Genomic DNA, 26,741 nt, shown 5'->3' on the forward strand with positions numbered 1-26,741 from the left:
GTTTTACAATTTTCAAAATATCATGGACACATCCCGCCTACATGAACATGCTAGTATGTACTTGGGAAGTAGTTTTACTCTTAACATTTGCAGGTTCATTTCGTCGATTATTTTCCGCACAAATTAACGTATAATTTCTCAATCACACCACCGTGTTGCTCAGAAGTTTACATATAAGTAGCGTCCACTATATGTCAAATGGCATCAAGATTCCTTTTCAATTTCAGTCAAGTTTTAGCATGGTACAAGATTTGAGGTTTATGTAGCTTTCATGGACAAGTGTGCATTTTGGAAAATCTCTTGCGTGGGTACAAACAACCTCAAAGTACATGTATGTACTGGTAATCCGGGTATACAATTTTCTCCGTGGCTGAGCTAGGATTATTCCTAAGTCCAGCTCTGTTAGCTAGAACTTTTGATGTAAATACCATAATTTTTTGTTTCATTTGTAAATATAGTTTCTTGTCCTACTCAAACACTCATGTTGAAATGATTGATGTTCAACTTGTCCACACTGTCTGTATGCCAGTATTGTCCAATGTTAATGATATTTAAATCATAATGGATGACGACAAGAGCAAAGTCACAATTTATTGCCGCCAAAGGCATGGTGCCCATGAACTTCCATATCATGTGTGTGAGGCTTAGCCAACAACAATAACTGGACAATATGTGAGTTGAGTTGTAATAAATAGTAACACTGAATTCTAGTCGGGAGTAGCATTCACATTTATTGGTGACAAGTGGATTTTAGTCCAGAAAACAATTCAGTTTTCAACAATAATATTTGGAGACTGCACACATTCCGGTTGCATTGACAATGGGAACAAGAAGCTGTACACCATAGACAAAACAAAAATACTGGAAAAAAACACCAAAGTTGCGGACATTGGGAGTTTTCAGATAAATGATGAGAATTTGTACATTAAATATATAAGTTTGTGAATTGTAAATGTCCCGTCGATAATTATCATATCCATTTTGAATAAAATTACTTACATTTAATCTTCTCTTCTCTCTTGCCTCTTGTTAGCAAGACCAGTCCACAGAATAAATCTTTGAAGTTCAGTCCCTTTGTATTGCCTCCAAAGGCGGAGTATATATGCTAAAATTGAGAAAGTGAAAAATAAACAGGGTTAAACCTACGCATGACAGACAAGTTTTCCAGTCTTCCATGAAGTGTTCTCTTGACATGCAATCAATAATCTATTTCATATATGACATGTTTTTTGGTTTCTTCCTTCCTCCTTTTGACAATAAGGACTTTATTACAAACAGGAACTCAATTGCTAGTGTAGTACAGTAACACAGTGAGTGTTTAACCTTTTAACCTAAAAGTGTATTTCCCCAGTACATCACAGGTTTCAGAACAGGATTCTGAAAACATGGAGGTTAAGATTCATCTCTCCGTTTGTTGATATTTTGTTGAAAGTACACAAAAGCCCTGGGCTATTTTCAGTGAATAGCATCTAAAACTATCTAACGGCGTTTCCCGTTTGAGCTACTGGTACATCAATTGTCATCAGAAGTTTAAGTGTTGGTGTCTACATTTCTAATATCGAACTATGTACACTGATTATATAATTCCCATATCTTGACCTTGAATTTGAATTATCTTTGAAGATGTCTCAGATAAAGGTACATGTATGTACAAAATTCACCTTGACCATGAACATATTATTCAAGTACAAATGCATATAGAAAGTGTTATGTTGAGCTGAGGTGATGAAAATTATATTAATATTTCTGCAGTTTTATTTCCTTGTATTTGTGTCAAGGACACTGAATTCTTATTCACTTATTGAATTTCTTTCTACATATGGATTCAAAGAAAGATTAAGAAGTTCTACGTGGAGGACTTCCCGGAAATTTCTGAACATACAGCATCACATTTGCATGATAGCAAATATTGTATAGGCCACTGCCCTTTCAGTGTTGTGAACACAAAGAACCCAGCTACATGGTTATCATAGACATACCTAACAGAGTATGCAGTGTCATCCATGTACGTGCTACAAAATCATTACAGGTATATACATATATACACTACTGTATAATAGAATATATCTGCTATATAGTCATTATATACTGTACTGTACATGGATGTAACGGAGTGTAGGGCATCATAAATTCATGAAAATTTCTGAGTCAGCTTTTTATTACACAAAAGCTATTTTGTATCAATATTTCACATCATGATAAATCAACACACACCATATTGCTTTTGGCACCAAAAAAGAACTTATTCTTAATTGTTTTTGTCACAATTTGTTTTAATTACCTTTTTGCGTCACTGAAATTGGTTGTGTCTTATAAGCTTGGAGTATATGGTATCGACAGACCTATATGTACTTTTAGTAAAGGGATTTTCGCTATGAATTTTTACTTGAGATATCTGACAAACAATTAATGCCAGCTTTCCATCACCACTATGGAGGAAGAAAAGAGTGTTTGTTTGTGACTTTCATCTGTCTCATCACTCAACACATTTACCTCGAAACCAAGAAGTGAAATGCATGTGCGTGGAAGGAAAAAAGGTTGCACTACACCCACACGATACAGCACAGAACTGTGGACTCCCGTCACATAGGTTGGTAGAGTGCAAAGGTCAATAAAGGCTGATTCTAGTATCCATAGTATGGAATGTCATCACGACATTGTGGTAACAATGAAGTACTGCTGCTTGTTACTACCACTGGGGTCTATTGTCGTCAGGTAGTTTCTGCAAGACCAGTGATGGCCAAACCATGGCACCGCGGGGCAAACTGGGCAACTACTCTGCAAAGCATAGCTTTTCTGAAGATATTATAGCTGCCTGATTAATGTTAGCGCCCACACACTCGGTACATCTACAAGGCTGAGATAAATCATACATGCTTTCAGTGTTTACCTTCATTCCCCTGACACCTTTGAGAAACTAGCCACTGTGTTCTCTCGTGTCTTGATGCCCATTATGTATTATTGACAATAAAAATATGGTCACATTTACGTATTAAAAAATTGAAAATATCTTAATAAGCTACTGGGGCACAGCTTCTCCAGGGGTCTTGTCGCCCCATTTTCAACCATGACTCACAAGAAATTGCAACTCCACGAGATGTATGGCAGCAATTTTTTAAAGGAATACTATCAATATCATTGCTCCCTGAGAAAAAGCACATTGGGTCTTTCTGAAATTCAAACATTTAAGTTTCACTTGCCGTAAACTGTCAAAGACTTCATGTAATACTGGCTTCAGTTTTCCTATGACAACCACATCAAAGAAAATGCCATCACTAACTATTAAAAGCAGTAAAATATAATGACATTATCTATATGACTCATGGCGCATTGTTGTTAATGAGTATTACTGGTAATATAACAGGACCTTCAAAGATATTCCCATAAGAATTGATGTGGCTTAAAAGTCATTTAACCCTTTGGGTGCTGTAATTTTTCCCACCATAATTTTTATTATTTATAATACAGCGATATTTTACTGATTTTTATGAATTATTCTGTAATTTGATAATTTTGCACAAAATGGACATCACATTTCATTGGCTACAGTTTTTTATCAAAATCTTGGCAAAAATCTGAAAAAAAATTGAAAGTGGTATGTTTTTAATATAAAGGTGACAAAAATTGACTCTGGCACTCAAAGGGTTTTAAAATCTTCTGATCTTACAAGTTAGGGATCAGCACAACAACAGTGTAACCCATTCTCAACAATTTTTCACAGGGATAATATTACTTGTCCTCAAGACTGATCACAGATCTCAGAACACACTCTGATGTACAGCTTCACCATAATGCTCACTCGCAAATATAATTTTTTGGGCCTTTCCGCATTAAGCTGCATGTTAAAATTTCCTACATACAATGTAGGGCTATTCATGGTATCTGGTTTGTTAAAGGGCCAGTAATGCTGACTTTGGATAATTTTTCTACCATTTTTGTTTTTCATGTGAACCATAATTCCTTGTTCCACTCCCCAATGAATGTTGATATTCAAAGCATTCAGCTTGTCAACTCCGCCCATACCTGTGCGCACTGTATTGTTATTGTAGAACAGCAACTTCTGATCCGGACTAGAATTCAAATGTAAACAATAACAATGCATTTTACACGCTATTAAAGTTGACAAGCTAAACAGTGGGTGTTTCAACATTCTTTTGGAAGTAGAATAAAAAGTTGCAATTGATATGCAAAATAAATATAATGAAGAAATCATCAAAAGTTAGCATTACTGGCCCTTTAATGACTACTACTCAACATGAATGACATCGGATACCGCTCTTGATATCCTGACAAATTTTGTCAGTGTTGCATGCATGGCTGTTGTTGCAGCTTGTAGCTTTAGCAATGAATATTTCTTTTTCTAATGTTCTTCATGAATGGTAACAATAACATTGGAAGTTGCCAATTAAATTACATTTTTGTCTTTGTGGCATTCTGTAATTTCCATAATTGTAATCTAAATTTGTAGGAAAATATTTATTTTTTGCATATTAATGAAGGAACAATGAGATCATTTGCACACAGCCCTATTCATCTGCCTAAGACCACTGGTTGCTTACACAGGGCACTGTGGTATCTTTCAGTAAAACAGGTATGAATGATACAGCTGAGAAAGCACATCTGCAGGGCAGCCACTGCTATCAGAATCCTGGATCTCTTGCAATGCCTGTTTTTTCACTGATCTATAAAGAGAGCTTTCTCAAAAGAATATCACTGATTATTCAGAAGAGATGACAATGTCATTCTCAAAGATTACCACTGATGTTTTATAAATAGCTTTTAATTATAGTAAGGGGCAAAACCATACACTCAATTAACAATGGTGAGATTAATTTAAGTAAAAGCCTTTTATAATTCAGATAGTATTTCGGAGTTGATCTGATACATTCATTTCCTTTTCGACTATACTTCCTGTCTGTCACTTGCATGTCCTGTTTCTATGACGACACACTTTTTTGATTTCCCTTTGGGCATGGAAACACCACTATTTTTGCATAGATAATACCTTACAGGTGTCTTTTTAATACTCTCACAGCACTTTCTGCTGCAATCTCACATCAAACACATTGTGCCATGCAATCTGAACCCTGCTACCCCCTGTTTTACCAATACAGCGGTCCAACTTTGCCATTGAAAATGATAGGATCGTTCCATTCTTTGGTTGTGAAATGGTGGAAAGTGAAACAGAACAGCTTGACAATCAATATACATTTTTGCTGTTTTGTGTACAATACTCCAGTTTTTCTGAGTTAATATTTCATATCAAAGTACCGTATTGTACCGGCTTATTCACATGTACACGTAACCATTACTGTACATTGTAATGGTACGTTCTCTCTTTCAGTAATCTTTAATAGTTCATTCTCTTCCATTCAAACTTTATATTACACCACTACTTATGATAAAATTAATAATCACTCAAACCACTCTAATCGATGAAATACCCTCTGTCAGTTAAGATATATAATTAGACCACTTGCATGACAAATGAAAATCATTGTGGGGGGATTACTAGTAGCTCCTCAGCAATTATTTTTTATGGAGGGGTAGTTCAATGTTATCTTAATTATCATGTATAAATTTGCATAAAGTTTAAAAACTATAGGGCCTTATAGCTATTTGGTTACACCATGGAAACCCTATATGACATGTACGACACTCAACAACCATTCAGATTTCATTTTGAAATGTCTGTCATTCAGAAAACATGCCCTCAGTTTTAACTTCCAACAACCCATTTTTCAGCAATTTGTGGTATTTCGGGGGGGGGGAGGGGGGGAGGGAGGGAGTTCAAATCACCATGACATCACACATACATGTTAGATTTTTCGCACTTAAATGCTTTTGTGTATTTCAGAAAAGGAATGAGGATCTGAGGTCACTACGATGAATTTAATTTGTGGTGTGCCTGTGTTTTAATCAATTATACAGGGTATCCGTAAGCTTCACGTTTCTGTACAAGTAGGTCTACTGATTAGGTGTGTTCGTTGACCCTGGACTATCTGACTGAGTTCATACACGTTGGGAGCATACGCATGCGGTGCAGAAAGTTGACCCCCACACACATTCATCACTGAGTGATTCACTGCAATGAGACACTTAGTCTGGAATCTACGCAGTCAATTAGAGGCTCTGTGATCCTTAAATTTACAGGTTAGATTCTAGACCAGGCTATGAGTCTTCCCTGTCCATCATCTTTCCATCAATGGAAATGATTGAAATGAAATGATTTACAAGATCCTGAACCTGCAGAAATACATTATATATATAATTATTATTCACTCATTGCCCAGTCTGAGTCATGTGCTCTCATCATGATTTACGACAACTAGATACTATCACATGATATACAAGCTAGTCCATGGGATAGATTTATCCACCAGCTCTGCCTAGCTTTCTGATGCCTGTTTTACTCTACAGTGTTATACTGGATAGTGTATTTGGAAGAGGCTGGCCTTTTTCCCAGTGAGATCTGGGTCACATCACCCCAAAGCAGGGCATCGTCAATGTACAGAGGTCAAACCACATTACTAGTAACACACACGTGTTGAATGGAAATTGGACAAAATGGTGCTGGTACATGCTATAACGGTTGGGTCAATTAGCATCGCCATGCCATTATTGTGTGGACAATTATGAGTGTACAACCTTTCCATAAGGAGTACCCTCCTAGTTGTTTGTTAGAATAATTGTTAACAGTCATGCCATTGAACATCTGATCCTTGAACATGACCAAAAAATGTAACACTATCTTTTCAAATTAAACTTGGCAACAATGTGAAACACTTGTATTCCATTGAAATGCTTTTATGATTTATTCTTATAACTATTTTCCTCCAACCCCCCCACCTACACCCCCCCCCCCCCCCCCAAAAAAGGAAAAATAGACAATTCACTGAAAGGGCTAGATGCTGTAACTTTTGATGATTTTTTCAGTATTTTTTTGTTTTTAAAGTCAACTACAGTTTCTTGTTCTACTCCTCAAAGCATATTGAGATACACAGTATTCAGTTTGTCAGCTCAGCCTGTGCATGTGTAGACTACAATGTTAAAGATTACAAGTGAATTCTGGTCCGGACTAGAATTCAAATGTAAACAAAGACAGGGTAAACATTACAGTGTACATGTGTATACACGCAGTGTCGACAAGCTAGTTTGTGCAGGTGTTGCAATATGCTTTGGGGAGTAGACGAAGAAAATGTAGTTGACATTAAAAACAAAAAAAAGTGAAAAATAATGAAAAAGGTACCGCTACTGACCCTTGAACTATGTTGTCCCCGAACTCACTGCGTCACAGGTGTTTGTTGGCATTCCTGAATACAAAAACTGTAACCATGTGGTGAAGTTTCAATTTTACATGGCACCAGGTAAAACTATCAACCGCCAAACTCTTGCAAGATTTCTTTTCTTTAATATTATACAAGCGACCTAGCGGCCGATATAGCTCCGCTGTGTTTATTAGAGAATAACTATTTTTGACACATGTTGATGAATTCGAAGAAGGTGGAAATCTTTGATAACTCAATACAGTGGCCAGAAAAAAGTGGCTAAAATAAGCTGCAAAAATACACAATTGAAGATTTCATCATACTTTGAATATATCACATCCGATCATCCCTAAGAACATGTCAACCAAAGCTATCTGATGAGTAGTTTTTTGACAATAAAATATTCTGACCAAAAATGGCAACAATTGCCCCCAAAAATAAAAATTGCAGATTTCATCATAATTTCAAAATATCACACTTAGTTCATATATAGAAACCTGTATACCAAATTTCAAAGCTGTTAGACCAGTACTTTTTGAGAAACGCATTTTTTGACCAAAAATGGCAAAAATTGCCCCAAAATTACAAAAATTGCAGATGTCATCATTATTTCAATAAATATCATTTAGTTCATCTATGGAAACCTGTATACCAAATTTCAAAGCTATCAGATAAGTAGTTTTGGAAATACACATTTTTTGACCAAAAATGGCTAAAATTGCCCCCCCCAAAAAAAATTACAGATTTCATCAGAAATTCAATATATATTACTAAGCTTATCTGTAGAAACCTGTATACCAAATTTCAAAGCTATCAGACCAGTACTTTTTTAGAAATACATTTTTTGACCAAAAATGGCAAAAATTGCCCCAAAAATACAAAATTACAGATTTCATCAGAAATTCAATAAATATTACTTAGTTCATCTATAGAAACCTGTATACCAAATTTCAGAACTATCAGACCAGTACTTCTTGAGAAATACATTTTTTGACCAAAAATGGCAAAAATTACCCCAAAATTACAAAATTGCAGATTTCATCATTATTTCCACAAATATCATTTAGTTCATCTGTAGAGACCTGTATACCAAATTTCAAAGCTATCAGATGAGTAGTTTTGGAAATACACATTTTTTTACCAAAAATGGCAAAAATTGCTCCAAAAATACAAAATATTACAGATTTCATCAGAAATTCAATAAATATTACTTAGTTCATCTATAGAAACCTGTATACCAAATTTCAGAACTATCAGACCAGTACTTTTTGAGAAATACATTTTTTGACCAAAAATGGCAAAAATTGCCTTAAAAATGCAAATTTGCATATTTCTGCACAATTTGAACAAATCTGAAATAGATCATCCCTAGGGACATATGTACCAAATATCAAAGCTATCTGACCAGCACTTTTGAAGAAGAAGATTTTTAAAGATTTTTTTACCAAAAATGACAAAAATTGCCTTAAAAATACAAATATGCAAATTTCACCACCATTTGAACAAATCTGATTTAAGTCACCCTAAGCAAACTGCATATCAAATTTCAAAGCAATCGGACTAGCGTTTTCAGAGAAAAAGATTTTTTTACCAAAAACACCAAAAAATGCCTCAAAAATACAAATATGCAAATTTCACCATAATTTGAACAAACTGAAGTGAGGTCACCCCAAGTGTACTGCATATAAAATTTCAAAGCAATTGGACTTGTGGTTTCAGAGGAGAAGGCAATGTTGACGGACGACGACGGACGCCGGACGACGCCGGACGACGGACGCCGGACGCCGGACGACGACGGATAATCAACCTATTTGATAAGCTCCGCGTCGCTGACAGCGGAGCTAATAAAGCACAAGCGTCACTGTTTCTTTCCTGAGTACAATTTGATTTCAATCTTGACAGGCACTTATATACTTCTATGTGTACTTGTATATCATTAAAAAATTTAATTTCATTCCCTGACAACTAGGACAGTGTCAGTTTAATAACACATTTCTAACATATAAAAAAATTCTTTGTTGTTATATTTAGAAGAGTATCACTATTAAACTGTCATAATTTACTGACTGCTGATCACTCTTTTTGTAAATGAAATTTTTGACCCACATTTTTGTGTAGCAATGACATGACATGCCATCTACCGATATGATAACAGCTTAACCCTGTCTCTCTGACTCCGACCCTGTCTAATGGCATTCAAACACATCAAAAGATAAAGAACAGGTGTTTTTGACTTGAGGCGGAAACAAAACAGAACTAACGAGTGTGGGAGTACATGCATTTAACCATCGTATCTTCAAAATTTATCAAGGCAATAGTTTTCAGACAGTGTGTGCGGAAGAGCCGACTGAGCGTAATTAGATTTGGACTGGCACTGCCCACTTATTAACTCATGTATTAATTTATTTGGTCAAATTCGCACTTATGATCACTGTTATTACAACACCTCTGTTGTGTAAAGCTTTCACTGACTACGACTCAAACATCCTAATTATAGCCCGACTCCAAATTCCTGACAACGCATGGATGAGCAAATTTACATATAGCATTCGAGCTGCATGCAAATCAGTTATTCCTAATGTAGACTTTGTTGACGACTGAAATGGGAAGAAAAAAGCACAAGGCATAAAAAAACCATGAGCTCGCAAAAATGATGACACACATTCATCCTGCCAATATCAATGTTAATTCTTGCTTTTGCTCAACACCTCCAATGCTGCTGCCTAAAAGAATTGTTATACATTGTTATGGTTGCTGACCTGGTCAGAGGGAAATTGGGGGTGAACAAGTTAAAAAAGTCAATAAATCTTCACACTGACGGATGTGACAAGCATGTGAAATACAGTGAAAACACGCTACATGTTTATGTTTGTGTAATTGTTACTTGCATAAAGACACTGCATAAATTAAATTGTACGTGTACAATAAGCTGTTCACATAGTATTATATTCAGATGACATAAAGGTACAACACGCCTCGGGGACAGACATTCGGACTCTCAAACTTTTACAATTCTTTTCTGATATACCACTTGTGGGGGTTCCTTTTAAAGCTCATGGTGTAAGAAAAGTTTTCACTGGCGTAGTTTTGCAAAATTTGAAAATTTTATTTTTCTCCATCGAATTAACACAGTGATGGCAGCCATATTGAATTTTAAACATCCATAAATCTTGGGTTATTTGTTTCTTCTGTACCAAAATTTGCACAGTGACCACAGATTTTCATTGATTTTGAAAGAGAATGGTTGAAACATTCCTTATGGAAAGTTTGAGCAAAAGTTTAAGTCTTTCACTTTCGAGGTGCACACTACCCTAAGGTAGAACGCACCTCGGGGACAGACATTCGGACTCTCAAACTTTTACAATTCTCTTCTGATATACCACATGTGGGTGTTCATTTTAAAGCTCTTGGTGAAAGAAAACTTTTTACTGGCTTAGTTTTTTGAAATTCGAAAATTTTCATTTTTCTCCATTGAGTTAACACAGGGATGGCGGCCATTTTTAATTTCTAATACCGGTAAATCTTGGGTAATTTGTTTCTCTAGTACCAAAATTTGCACGGTGACCCCATATTTTTATTCTTGATTTTGAAAGAGAATGATTGAAAGATTCCTTGAGGAAAGTTAGAGCAAAAGTTTAAGTCTTTCACTTTCGAGGTGCATATTACCTTAACTAAAGCATACAGAGATAAACAAAGTTATGTATCAATGGGGACACATACATGTATTTACCAGCAGAAGGGTAAGACCATCTTTCTTTGTTGGAAATTTACTAAGAGGCAAAATACTCAGGAAACATGTCAATTTACCAAACAACAGAATGAGAACATTTTCTTTCAACTTTGTAAATTGTCCGTCCATTTGGTGATGTAGAGAGATAGCTGGATATTTTACGGCTTACATCATCAGTGGAAGATTTCAGTCTTCAGAGGCAGTACTGTGGCAGAATCTGTCTCGATAAACTCATAATGATTTTGACCAGACCAGGTATATATTCCATCAGTGTTTCATTCATCGAAAAATGAATATGCAATAAATGTTTGCATTTACTTGACTTTAAAGCTAATTAATCATGAAAATTAAAATAAGTACAAAGTCTGGGAGGATGGCAATTAATTTGTATGGAGCAAACAGGTGTGTAGAACAAACAAGATATTCATTGTTTGCCTGAGAGACAGCCGGAGACCAATTAATTTGTCACGCTCAAACAGGTGTGCTGATGAATCGACAGTATGCGGCGTTTGCTTGCAGTTTTAAATAAGTACGGTATCAACTACTGTTTGAGAACTGATCAAGCACACTGAAAAATTTCGAAGAGAAGATAAGATTAGATGTGCAGTTTCACACATTTGTCACTGTGGTCACGTCTGTGGCTGATCAATATAACAAATCCGAATCCGTACATTGCATGAACACATGCTTGATGGACACACACAATTATGTTACACATCTGCATTGTTGCCGGCCATGCCAATGAAAGTCTGCAACACACACTTCAGTGGCTTTCTCAGTGGCACTAATATGCTATTACACTGAATCAACAGAGAAGATTGACTTGGAGGCAAGTAGGTGATTTTCCTCACTGTCGAAAATGGGTTGTGGTTTTTCACATCCCCATACAGTACTCATTCAAAACATCAGTATATTTGTTATTTCTCTCTTTCATACAAAAATTTGCATAGTAGACCCTTGGGATTTTTCAAGATTTACGAAAAAGGAAGTGTCCTCGAGCAAAGTATACACAAAAGTTTGAAACCCTTATTTTCAGGGTATGTATTACCTCAACCTGTAAGTACTTGTTCAAAGCAAGCATAAAGCGACAGAAGAATAGAAATCAGGCAGAAACTGAAAGGGCAGTATTAACACATTAAAAGAAACATAAGTTTGTACAAATCCTAACTGAGTTCACATTCATTCATCTGAACTCTTAAATTCAGGTTTTTTGGAAAGTTTTTTTGTGAATTATGACTGGCAAAACTGTAAACTTGTGATGGCTAGAGGGAAATTTATAATGCAGAGCTACTGTGCACACTGTTTGTAAAACCATAGGGTACGGACAACTTCATTTCAACAATCGAGAGAATGGATGTTATGGCTGAAAGCTAGACTTTTACCTGTTAACACAGATTTAACTAAAATACACTGTACAGCCGCCATCAATTCTGTTCTGGGGGTAAGAGTTCCTGATTGGGCCAAATAAAGTAATAGGTTTGTTTCTCATCCTTGGTCTTTTACAATAATGATACAGTGATACTTGAAACATGGAAACAACAACAACCAAGGTACATTTACATGCAGCGGTTAATTCTGACATGCCAGATGATGTTAAAGCTACAGGTACTGCAGAAATTACCGCAGCTTGCTGTTTACATTGTAGATGGCTTTGACGTTTTACAATTACGATTACAACTGCTCTAAAATTTTTGAAAGTTTACTTGGAAGTACCAACAATTATCAGTGACTTTCAGTGAGTCCACGACTTGCGACAATCATGATAAAAAACTTCCTCAGAGCAAACCTTGAGTACATTTTATATAAATTGTACAATAAGGGTATCAGATTGAGCTCATATTCAAAAGAGTACTGTAACAAAAAAAATCACAATTGATATACAGTGTATGTGGACCCTGCCGTGGAAGATGTTTTCGCTGTGGCTGCCAGTCTAGCATCTCATCCAATTTGGAACTCACACCTACCATGTATAATTGTTGCAATTTCATGTACGATTTCAGCATTGTCATGCGAATGTTAAAATGACACAGACATTTAAAACAGCAAGCTGACATTTCTGTTGTAAGTTCACAGTCACGGTCCTGATCTGGACAATGCATACATTCGATCAAAAAAATTAAAATTTTCTGCTGTGCATAGCACACTGTATCCTATCCTGTCAAAGATGATAAACTAAGGCTGTCTGGATTGACATATGCAAGGATAAGAAACAAAGTTGTTTTCTTTTCTGCCTTACATGCTGTGTGTGGTAACTGCACAACAAATGCGGCTTGAAAAAATATGGTTTGAAGAACACAAGGTTTTTGAGGTGAATGATTAGAACTTGAGATTTAAATTTCAATGTTGTAAAGATCACCATGCAGGCACTCCTCTTGAATCGTATGCAAGAGCAAGATTCATGAAATATTCATGAAATATTCATGAAATGTTGCCTGTCAACGATATTATATATATACAATTACCAATAATTAATTAATTGATCATTAAAAGGTCTGTTCATAGCCTCAATTGTAAAACTGCCGTCCATAGCACAGTTGCAATGTCCGGCTAATAAATTCACAAATTTCGTATAATATCTCTGGGCAAGTACAGGTACAGTGCTTGTACTGTGAAGCCTACAAGCAAAACTACTGAAACGCAAAGCACTTACAAACACAGTGATTATCACTGCAAAATTACATTTTCAATGATTAAGCGGAGTGATAATTTTTTTTGCGTATTTCCCCATATATCATCTAGGGGGCTTTTTATTCAACCATAGTTTCAAGACAGCCACCACATAGCCAATCAAAAATGTTTTGCATAATTACACACTTCGAAATGACAAATTTCTCTTCAAGGTTTCTCAAAGGGTTGCCATGTTTTCAAGACCCTATCATCTCCATTTACCTGTGCATGGGACCAACCACTCAGTTGAAAACATCAGGAATGTACCACATTGTGATAATGGGAGGGGTAAAGAAGAAAAAAAATAATCACTCAACTGATACAATCTTGTCTACATAAGTGCATGTGTACACGTTTGAATTGATACAATGTAACTACCTGACATCAATAACAAACTGTGCTACAGCAAAATGGCGATAGACATATCGACAGATGACAATCTGAATTTTCTCATTTTCGTATTGTTGGATGAAATATTGTGACAGATTACATCCTAGGATAAACAGACAAATAAATACACGGCGGGGTCAGGGAATCTGATGAGGTGTGACACCACTTTTACATTAGTCACATTCCATCTATTTGAAGGGTAACAGGTTTGAAGTGTTTGACCAGCTATTGTGGCCATGCAAGGTAGACTTTCTGTTGCACTGCCTCAGCCTGCAGAACTTTTGACATGTTCTTTCAGTTTCTGTATTTGTCAAATGTGAAACTAGAGGTTACAATCAGACTAGTCTAGGACCATTCTTCGGTTGCAGTGTAACCATATGCTCCTACCAAAACCTCCCACTGAGAGCGTACACTGTAAAACCAAGGAGAGGTCCTAGACTACAACAAAAGCAAACCTACTGCAGGTACATCATACTACATGTACACGTATACATACATGTATGCCCCAATATAGTATACTTGTGCATATGTTTGTACCGTGGAAATTGTATATGGATCTTTCTGTATCTTCCTGGTTTGTCCATATATATGTTGGACTATCAATTTGTATGGTACATATAGCACAAGAACATGTATATATATTTGTATACGTGGACACAAGATGAGCTTCCCTACTGTACATATATTACAAGTATGACAGTATGTACGTATGACAGCATGTGGTACAGTATGTATGTGCATGTACAATGTACGTGTACGTATGTATGTATGTATGTATGTATGTATGTATGTATGTATGTATGTATGTATGTATGTACGTATGTATGTATCTGTGTATGGATTTAGTTCTAGTTTAATTATTTTAAATACATTTTAATTTATACCCATAGCATAAAGTAATGAGGTCAATATTAATTTACAATGACTCACAACATATAGATGACAAACATTAGTGGGAAACTGGGTTACCGGACTGGTTGTGCTTCATTGAAAAGACATCAAACCTTTAATAAGACCAGAACTACCAGCATAAAATGGTACACAAATGTAATTGTTTCCAGCCAAACAAATCAGCTGAGTTTCATATCTACATCTCACGGTCCACTGAAGACACCTGCCTGCAGTTCATGTACGGGGCTTGGATTCTCTGTACTCCAGAGTGGAAACCCTTCAAACTTCACAGTCGGGTGCGACCTTGGTGGCATAAAACATGACAGAAATCAAAAGGTCAACAACGAGATGCCCTGTAAAAACATTGACAATGCCCTCACGGTCATGGCTTTTAACTTTGTATTTCCTTATGAATGCTTGACACATGTAGATGTACCATAGATGTACAGTGTAGCTTTAATAATGATAAGAAGAGCAGGTACAAAAGGGTAATCTGTACATGAATAGCAAACTGTCATGTTTTGTATAAACTTACTATAGGCTCCAGCATCTTTTCACCGACAGATATTTTGGTACGAACCTAGACACTACATCACCACTTATTGGTACGTGCAATTAATCTGAGTACCATTGAAATAATGAGCGTTAAGAATAGACTGCCACCTGGCACATTGCATCCTCGCTCAGATGACAGTACACGTATGCGTAATGCCAATTGAATCAAACATAGGACAGACGATGGAAGACTTGTTTTTGATGACAAAACTCAGGTGTGCCATATTTCACAGGACGCTGTGTACAATTACACTTCATGATATCGGATAGCTGGCCAGAGTTGATCCGTACAGCTGGATTGTCACAGTTCTCCATCACACCCCTTATCAGATTGTTCATCTGCCATCTGGGATTCAAACAGTCACATGTACACACCCCACTTATTCTATCGAACACAAAAATTTATGTATTTTCATCACGTGAGTGACTTACTTGCGCTGGTTTCTGATGCGAGCACCTTTTGATTTCAAAATGTCAAATTCTCATCACAAATTGGCAATTATATAACAGGAATTACAGCGAAATCCATAAATACACACCATTTGGATAATATCATTGATATTTTTTTACTTTCTCTATCACACTGTCTGTTTCATTTCTTTAAAAATTTACACTATTTTTTAAAACATTTTTTCAATAATATACGCAAAGCACTTACAATTTTTTATAGCAAACAAATTTAAATGAGCATTAATAGGAATTCTCATTTCCTTGTAAAAGGGGCGTGGTTGTAATTTTCTAATTGATGTACATGTATTAATTACAGGAAGGTGTACACTTTGTTAATGAGGCAATAATTAATGTAATATGGGAATTAATACAACAATGTCTATTAAAGAGACAGCAGAAGTAATTACTTTGAATTGTGGGACTGTGCTATTTCTGCTTTATTATGCTGGAATATGATACCATCATCAACAGCACGCAATCACAGCATTCAAACTACATCTGGTAACCAAAATAAAGTCTGTACGTGTGTGGGGTATCTCTGAGGTACACTTTATTCAGATTTGCGATTACCTTGGCTCAAACTGAAGCCAGCATAGGAAGCCTTTTTTTTATATTGCGAGCATAAGTGACAGAAATGAATTCCACCAGTGTAGTTCCTTTATTCAATCTACAGCTGACACAACTCTTGATTGAACCTTTGGCCCATCGTTATCAGTGAATGTGAAACACATGATTTACCTATTTAGCCTACACTATGCAGTGCTTTTCGTTGCAGATTTTTGAGCTGCAGAACTTTTCCTGGGTGCCAATGGGTATCCCATTTAGAGTGTAACCATGACAGCACTCATATGCTGGGAAAGTAGAAATGTGAAACCATCTGCCAGCCTACATGTCATAAATATGTATATATACCTCACAGGAACTATGCTGTCACTTTGGTGATATTTTCATAAAATTTGTTCAAAAATTAAGCAAATTCTCTGATTTTTTTTCTTCCCAAAAGTAGCTAGAAATGTACAGTAATATTTGCCCTGCAAACATTGTGAATTTAGCAGATTATGCAACATCACTGTTATCAAATGAATTCTAGTCTGGACTCAGCTTCTGTTGTCAACAATAAACATAGGATTTTACATGGATAAAGGCTGTACAAACAAATCAGACGCATATAGACATGGTTTTAGAAGTAGCACATTAAAGAGATATTTTCCGACAGAACAATACTACTGGAATCAAAAGAAAATTATTGGAGCTTTCATGTTCGTAAAGGAGCGGGGACATGCCAAAAGCACAAACGACTAATAAAATATGAAATGTCGTCTCTTCTACAGCTTTGTCAACTCCTGCCATATGACTCTACTCCCACATGAAATGACACGCCAAAATCCAGAATCCTGCCAATCATTTTTTTGCAACAGAGAAAAACAGAGTACATTTAGATAATAAGTCTATGAAGCTTCAAAAGACTTAGTAGTCGGGTAAATTAAAAAAAAAAAAACACTTTAAAAAAATCAGCCACTTTATTTTGCCGCTCTGAGATAATATGATGTTTGTACCTGCAGACCTGTGTTTTCCATAGGGTACACTGTCAACTCTCTGAGTTTCTAGCTTGGCATTATACAATTTGAAAAACACTTATTCAATTCACAAATTATCACATGAATTTTACCTTGAACAAAACGTGAATTTAAAGATGCGCAAGTGAATCTTCTGAAAACTATGAAACTATATGTAAATTAATTCAATGCTCAGATGACAAAAGCTGGGGTTTTTATGATTTGCTGCCCTAATAACTAATCCACCAGGAAGGGGAGGGCATCCAACATCTTACAAAATAACAACGAGCTCCACTGACATGATGGAGGCAGATAAGTGTAGAGGGACAAAATCTTGCAAGCAAGATGCGGTCACAAAGGTCTTCTTATGATCTTGGGAATAGGGCATGGAGCATTTTTTTTTGGAAAATGTGCTGCCATTACGAATTTTACATTAACATGTATCGTAACAAGCAATTTCCTGTGTGTAGTAGTAGTAGTAGTAGCATCTGTACGATGTTTCTAGATGGCAATTGTAATGAGATGACGCTGACAATAAAACATCGTCAACATGTGGTTACTATGGGTGATGGAATGGTTCCATGCATTATTGATGTCATTAATCCATAATTAATGCAACAAGCATCGTTTTTAGAGTACTTTTGTTTCTTTTTGTCTCTTTATCACATTTTTCGCTGATCTTTTTCTTCGTTAATTTCCTTGACCTTTGATATACTTTTGCCTGCTTGGAGTGAGCTGGCCCAGAACCCTTCCACACCTTTCTCTGACCTTTGACCCACATATACCATGACATCAGTTTGGCCATGTACCGGTACGAAAATATCATGAGTTTTTGAGGAACCCAATTAAATAGCCCCTCTCCCTTGAGGCCTTTTGTTATATCCAACACTAGTGGTGTAGTTTCGGAAAAAGTGCACAAAATATCTGAATTCAAAAACAGAGATGTGACCATCTGAGGTACTATTAAACTTTATTTTGACTTTGTCCCTTATACTGTAGCACTTTATATCAAGCGGGTATGACATGTATATTGTTACTCAAATTTTAAACCCTTTCAAATCAAAATCCTTCCACGAGCCTCCTTCACCTTAACAGGTAATCCGTCAAATTTTAAGGTAGAGACACACGTTAGATGATACTTATTTTAAACTCACTTTTTCTCAATAAATTTCACTTTTGGACCCAACACATTATATATTTTCTGTTAGCCCTATATCTCAACATTATGAAAAATACGTTTATTTTCCGAAATCACAGTGTTTGTGACCGTTTCTCTCAAAAATATGCGTTTTTGAGTTTTTTTACCTAAAAAAAATTAGGTGTTACAGGACTAGGGCGACTTGAGATCTTTTAACAGAAATCAACAATTGAGTAGTCTGGGGAAAAAACGGTGTCCCAGATTTTCGGTAAAATTGATAGAACAAGAGAAATTCTTGCTGAAGTGAACGAAACCCGGTAATTTATTCAAAAAGCAAGAGTTGTTACTTTCACACCTTATTGTGCTGAAACAAAAGGGAATAGAAAAAATCTGGGACACAGTTTTTTTCCAGCCTACTCAATTGTTGATTTCTGTTAAAAGATCTAAAGTTGCCCTAGTCCTGTAACAGCTAATTTTTTTAGGTAAAAAAACTCAAAAACGCATATTTTTGAGAGAAATGGTCACAAACACTGTGATTTCGGAAAATAAACGTATTTTTTATAATGTTGAGATATAGGGCTACCAGAAATATAATATAATGTGGGGTCTAAAAGTGAAATTTATTGAGAAAAAGTGAGTTTAAAATAAGTATCATCTAACGTGTGTCTCTAACTTAAATCCATAAAGAGTCACTCTATTCACCCTTCAGAGGAACCACACCTAGACAAGTCTGAAAGTCAGCTAACAAACAATTTAATATTAACCACGAACAGAATGATATTTGCACTGACAAGGGCATGCTACACTACATTTCTTGATACTGATTTATTATTCATATTAAAACTACTTATATTATTTATTGAACTCAAACAGGTGGTGTCAAGCACTGCTGCATCTCATTGCTTATAGTAATCTAAGGGTGATTAGTCATCGGAGCAGGAACAAAATGGCGGGCTTCAGAAGGGCACAATGAGACACTCCGCGTTTCCCTCAAGGAGTAGGTATTCACCAGACTGCGCGACGTCTTAAATCATAAATTTTTGAAAGAGTTCTATGCATACATGTGCCGTCGCGTACATACAGAAAGCCAGCACAATGCATCAGCTATCAGTGGAATGTGTGATTTTCCTGTACGGATGTCACTTGCTTTGCCTATCTTGCAAGCAGAAGCTCACGCTAATTTATTTGCTCAGTTAAAAGGGCCAGTAGATGTGACTTCTGATGGGATTCACAGCTTTTGCTTTTAATGTCAACAACAGATTCTTGTTGTATTCCCCAAAGCATGTTGAGATACATGGACTTGAGCTTGCCAGCTCAGTCTGTACATGCGCAAACTGCATTGTTATTGTTGACGAGTGAATTCTGGTCCCGACTAGAATTCAAAATCAACAATAACAGCACATTTTAAATGTATATTCAGTGTGTTGATAATGCAAGTAGTTGGTGTTTCAACATGCTTCGGGGAGTAGAACAAGTACTTGCAATTGACATACACAACAAAAATAGTGAGAAAATAATCAATAGTTACAGATACTTGGCCTTTAAATCATTGTCAAGTGGTATAATAATCAAATATACAGGAAAAAAGATGGGTTTTCCAAGACAACCATCGCCACACTAACTCACATATCTTCAGTACAATATAAAGTTTCCTCAATTACCATACAAAACAAGTGGTTTTATCGAAATGTAGATTTTGATTGAATGTAGTTTCCCCTTGTTTTTTTAGCAAAATAATGGATCTTGTTATTGTGGTATACCAAGCAGATATACACCTCCATTCACCAAATCCTGAAGTCTGGCTTAATTTGCACGAGAGTTTAAAAGACACCTTTTTAAACATTTTAACTTCTCTTTGGTATTTGTTCAATACGTGTAGCCATCACCATACACGACAAATATAAATAAACAAATAAATAAAAAAGAAAAATATATATATCATTCTTCTATGCTAACGTAAAATATTTGACAGTACATTCTTACATGGTGGAGATTATTTTCAAAAACTGAAGCTAGCTGTACTTTTCTAAATTTCCTGCTTTCGGGAAAGATTTTCCGCTTCACTGCTTTTTCATCTCAATCAGACTGGCATGTACCTGAAGTCACGTTGAGTTAAAACATCTGAATGCAGAGAACGACTGCCTGTACCATCATCAAGCTAACAGCAATAACATGAATCACTTGCAAAAACCATCTACCAGATTAACTACAGATTCTGAATCATAATCAGCGCCAAAATTCACAGCAAAGCAAATTACTAACCGTCACTGGTGGCAGCGAAAAATTCACACAATGAACTTTCATTCTCTCGACTGAAAGTTCATCGTATTGAGCTTCTTACCTTATAGTCGTAATAAATCAATGAGGACAGTGGATGTGAAAGCCACGGTAAAGTACTGAACATTGTTCATGATATTGTGGCTGCATCCTATCTCATCGATGGTTTTAATGAATTCATGTATACATTTATTACATGTACCTATGTCGTGTGTATGGCCATTATTTCACACTTTCCAAAATCAGCCTCAAGATATTTTCATGTACACCGTACCGTCATTAGTTACAGGCCATTGATAAACACTAGATTGGTATAAATTGGGCATGCTATCAGAGTTCAAAAGGTTTACTATTCTGCCATTCTAAAGTTGACCAAAATCAGTAGAGACTGTCTACAGTATGGTCTATCCCTAAACGGGAAGCAGGGATGTAGAAAATAGCCCGCAGCTGGCGACAACGACCGGCTGTCTGATCAAATTCACCAGCTGTGAAAATTATGAGTTCAATGAAAATCAAGTAAATTTTGCACAAATTGAATGTGCTAGCACACTACTTGTCACCGCCTATACATTGTACTTATCATTTTTGCCAGCTGAAACCAAAATTTTCTACATCACTGGGACATCTTTTATACCTTGTTGTACCTCTCAACAAGGTACTCCGTTCACACAATATTGGCTTGCTCTGTTTGCAGCTTAGTAAGATACAGAGCTGTGAAAGGATATACCTTTTTTGTACAGTATACAGATCACTTTGCCATCACCAAGAATCACAGCTGAGTTGCTGATGAGGTTTCGTCATGGCACAGACCCTTGTTGAGAAAACGTTTCTTGAGGGTCAAAGGGCAGAGCAATATGACATACAAAAACGTCAAATTTTAATACGTGTATATTCACATAGGAGGATATTAATGGCAAATTTGACAAGAATTTCCCTTGACATCATAAAGGAGGCTTTGCGTAGGCACTCTAAACAGCCAGGAATATTGTTTTCAAATTGGGAATGAAAAAACTTTCATCATTTTCTCTGATTGTACTATAAATAATGCACCAGTACAGTATGTAGCATTTTGAAGTACAGTACATCATGTGCGTCACTGTCTGTGACAAGGACACAATAGTGTCTTGACACCATGGCACCTTGTATTACTCAACAATGGAAATGAAAAACAGGAAACCATCAGATTTCTCAGTGTCACCATCGTCAACCCTATGACACACTGATGATCATACATGTACATGTAGTGTAATAAATGGGTCTATGTGACCCTATCTAGCTCTCTCTCTCTCTCTCTCTCTCTCTCTCTCTCTCTCTCTCTCTCTCTGTTCTTACACATATCCCATAAATTTTTCTTTGTATGGTGTCATTGGATATGAGCATTTTTTCTTGTAGCTAACCGTATATGACTTTGAGCATAATGAAGAATGTTACACTGCTTTGCGAAAAACAAGACTCTGGACGAAGTTTCAAAATCTCACACCTGATATATAAATTAATTTTACTGCCTGTCCCTTATGCCAATTCCTGTAAAGCTCCCTGTACAGTATCATGGGATGACTTGATATTCTGGAACTCCCTTCATTTTGCAATATTCTTTCAATTTCAACAGAAAAAGATACAAATTACTCTGTTTGTTGACTTTGTTAATAATTATTGTTTTTGAAAAAAATTTGTATTTAATGAAGGTGAGAAGAATAAAAGACTTGTTGCACCATAATGCAGTCTTCACTCTGTTATTGAATTCAGTCATGATTTAGATTTGTTGATATGATAGGACCAGAGTACAAACAGTAGCCATCTTCCGACCATTGACTGGGTCTCATGTGATCTGATCTGTGTGTGTACCCTGTTTTCCTATCAGGCACAGGGTGGATGTATGTGATTCTGGCATTTCAAGACAGAGTACATTATGTTTAGCTTTCACATTACACCTTTTGTGTAAATCATCTTCTCTGTAATTTTATTTTAATACCAGACACATGATCTTGTTGATGCTTTGTGAAAGATATTAGACTCAAAACCTGTAAATACATGCCAAGCAACTAGTATATGTTGTCACCTGTGACTTTATAGTGAGTTATATGTAAACTTCAAGTATTGGAAAGGTGTCAAAGATAATATTTAAAGCTATCATCTGAACACAAATGTGAAAATCTAATGGAATTTTATGGGACAAAGCCTCGGTTTTTTTCAGTGTTTGTTCAATGTATGTCAGGAATAAAACGAATTGAATACGCTAATGAAACTAACCATATATTCAAATAACATAGAGTATGTAATGATAGAAACGATGATGACGATGATGATGATTATGGTGGTGATGATAATGATGATGATGATTATGGTGGTGATGATAATGATGATGATAATTATGGTGGTGATGATAATGATGATGAGTCAAACACAACCTAACTGTAGATATAAACATGTAGTGGCTTTCAATCTGGAAAGGCCCCTCCCCCTTCATTAGCATATAATTGTCATAGATTTCAGAAATTACACCGTTGCTATCTCTTTATCTTTTCTGTAAGTGGGCAGAGCTGACAGTATGTTTTGTGAACCGCTCTTTCAGTACCTTTCAAGATACCAATTTCTAGGCAACAGTTGTACATTTGTATCAACTTTTTTTTGCATGCCCTCCAAGCACGTTTCAGCAACACAACTGCACTACTCCAAAGATGTCTCTGATATGGAGACAAGGTGGTGAGAGAGGCTGTCTGGTTCCAGAAAAGGATTTCAAGCAAGGACATATCTAGAATATCACAAGCAAATAATTGAAAGATATCGAGGTTTTTAAATTTTCAGTCTTGCTATTGCACTTGTGGATGCTTTGGGCTGAACGCAACATGACTGTTTGTGAATGAAACCTGCAAACAGATGTCTTACAACCTTTGCACTAAACTTGTTACTTGTTGACTAGAATTGCAAAAAAGAGTAATGATAAGGGTTCAAATATATTGGAGGAGTTTTGATACAAAGATGGTCAAATTTACAAAAGATACAGCAATTCTGCCTGTGACCGGTCAACACAATTAATGTACCCACCTTGTCAACAGCCCGGTTGAGACAGTGTTGCCATGACAACAGACAACAGCTATATCTCTCCTAAGAGAAACACATTTATACTTCAAGCCTCTTTGATAATTCCAGACTGTCAGTTCAAATATTATACTTGTCATTACAGCTGGTTTAAGAGCTTTGAGTTTAGGATGGCGGAGTCATTTTTGTGGTTATGCCAAAAATTACAGAGTAAATTTCTGGGTTAAGAATGATGTACTATGACGAATACTATAGTTGTCTACTTTAAACATCCAATAATACCATCAACTGTCCTATCGGTTGAATATATAAAATATTATAATAGCTGGTACATTAAACGCATCTTACAGCGCTGTACTTTCTACTACTACTAGGCAGTTGTGACATGTTTTTGAAGAGATTCTAAATATACAAACCAGGAAGCAAGTATCACATGTCAGATTCAGCTCTCAAGGGTTGTTAAGCTTTGCTAATTTTTCTCCTGTGGGACTCACTCAAAAATACAAAGCCTTGATATTGTAATCCTTTACACACACACACACACACAAAACATGACTTACTAGTTCATCTAAATTTATCCTATGAAGGAGCTAGCCATTATGGGAAATTCTAATGTATTGATTGTACAGAATGAATGTGATTGTTCTCCTTTTGAAGTAAATGTCATGGAGAATACATAAAGAGTGTACAGTACTCATTGGTTTGGGTGTGAACTGCCGATATCACCCACGCAACATAATTACAAATATATTATATGTAGATTTTTTTTAATTGAATGATCTGTTTTGAAGAACTGAGTGAAACATTCACAGGTAAAATTTTGTGGGTGAGCGATTTTGGCAGACGGATGCCACAAATGTACACAGACACACATCCTGGTGCTGTATGTGGGTCACCACTGAATTACACGGAGAAATTATCAAAATCACACATAATGTCAACTTGCTGAATGACACCGGTTGGTTGATAGCAAATGTTACTGTAAACTACTGAGTAATTTCACTGTTAGTGTAATGAGGTTGAATAACACTGCAAATTAGTAAAATTTAAAGATTTTCCGCCACTTCGTTATATGGGCTCAATGTTAAACATTAACTTCTTGAACTGTGGGCCTATCTCTCGGATTCGAAAAAAGGATATCTCTTACTTTGATCTTCAGACACAAAGTTACTTGCGTAATTCTAAACGGTCAGGCGAGAAAATGTGTCCTATTTGATACAAGTTATGAGCTTTCCCACTCCCTAATATCATGAAAACACAAGTCAGTGACGATGTGACAATTCACCGAGACGCTGTCCATGTTCCCTCGTATATTTCATATATGATGATTGGGTTGGGAAACATTGTACTATTTGCTTCGTTTTGTTTGTTTTTAAGTTATGCGTGTGTCCGACCGTAAAGAATGTATTAGGGTGATTTTGTCTTCTTTAAAGTCACACAAATATACATTGAAAGTGTCACGACAGCAAATAAACTTACGTCGGCTAGCTTTGCGGGTACACCTTCGCCAAGAACTTCCCTCACAAACATCTGCTTGTTCATGTAACCTGCGAGGGTCGCCGCCCGCTTGAATGCCTCTCGCAGCCGTTTCAGTTCATCGTCGGTCACTGTGAAGGGGGATAGGTAAATCGGTGAGGTGTGAAAGACGTAATCAACATTTTCTAAAAACAGGCGACAGATGATGACTACTGGGTGTTTAGCGCTTCAGTGAATACAGCTACAGTATATGTACACGGTGTAATGTTACGGCTTGTTGACACCGATGTACCGACGACCGCTCACCCTCGTGATCTAGCAACGAATGTTAACAGACATACCTCGTTTGACAGCCTCTTCATACGGTAGAACCGTTGCCTTTGAGTCCTTATTCCCCATGATTTTGTCTTGAGTGAATTCTAGGCCATCAAGAGCGTGAAAACGAAATTAAATAGTCGATCCCTGTGTAATAGCCAAGAAAAATATCACGTCGCCATCTTGGATTCATGATCACATGATTGTAGTGTCATGTACATCCGTGGCCGTGTGTTCATGGGGCCTGGGAGGCTTGTGTATCAGGGCTGACGCGTCGACGGGCTTCGAGGCTGCAATTCCCGAGGAAGGTTTATGATGTCAAACATGAAAGACGGTGTCCAGAATAAAAATTATTTCCACCAGGTAGGCGACAATAAAAATCACGCAAAAATTATTTTACAATCTTTGAGATCCCAAGAAAGGCTAATAGAGTACCAAATATGATATGGTTAGAGGGCCCAGACACAATTTTCATATCCGACTGCGATGGCGCACTCCTAATATCATCCCTCTGTATTGCGAACTGGACAAATGGGCGTTACCGCATCGACGTGCTGTGAAGTCACGTTTTCGGAAACTTAAGCAAGGGTACGGAACAAAATGCTGACTTTGTGTGTTCCTCCGTCGTCACAGATAATATAATAATATATAATAACATAAAATATTCTAAAGGTGCGTGTCCCAGGCAAAAATGGGTACTGCGAGCAGCATATTTTTTTTGGGGGGGGGGGACCCCCACAAATTATTGAAAATGCTCGAAATGACCCATCGTGTCAATTGCGGTTGACCGTCTCATGCAATCAAAAATACTTCCACCTTATGAACCTGTCAAGTACGAGTCATGTTATAATGTTCGGGGGCTGGGGGGTTGTCTGAAAACTTACCTGTTGAAATCAAATAATACAACAACATTCCACTGACATTGTCAACTTACATAATTTAAATGTAGTGTCAAGTAGGCAGGGCAAAGGAAAAGTACTCAGTATCCA

At 36.5% G+C, this 26,741-nt stretch overlaps 1 protein-coding gene across 3 annotated transcripts in view; it reads right to left on the reverse strand.

The window, feature by feature from the left end:
• LOC139145435 (ubiquitin carboxyl-terminal hydrolase 32-like) overlaps positions 1–25,985 on the reverse strand; it is an 84,077-nt gene extending 58,092 nt beyond the window's left edge. For 2 of the 3 annotated variants that reach the window (XM_070716619.1, XM_070716617.1), the window contains exons 1-3: positions 25,779–25,985; positions 25,441–25,568; positions 1,000–1,105 (exon numbers count right to left, since the gene is read on the reverse strand). In XM_070716619.1, the coding sequence (XP_070572720.1) occupies positions 1,000–1,105; positions 25,441–25,568; positions 25,779–25,836 (292 nt within the window). In that variant the 5' untranslated portion in view covers positions 25,837–25,985. The remainder of the gene's footprint in view (positions 1–999; positions 1,106–25,440; positions 25,569–25,778) is intronic. The other variant, XM_070716618.1, reaches the window with a different exon arrangement.
• Positions 25,986–26,741: the final 756 nt, after the last annotated feature.

Source organism: Ptychodera flava, chromosome 12, assembly GCF_041260155.1.
Source record: "Ptychodera flava strain L36383 chromosome 12, AS_Pfla_20210202, whole genome shotgun sequence".
In the NCBI taxonomy this organism is placed as follows: Eukaryota; Metazoa; Hemichordata; class Enteropneusta; family Ptychoderidae; genus Ptychodera; species Ptychodera flava.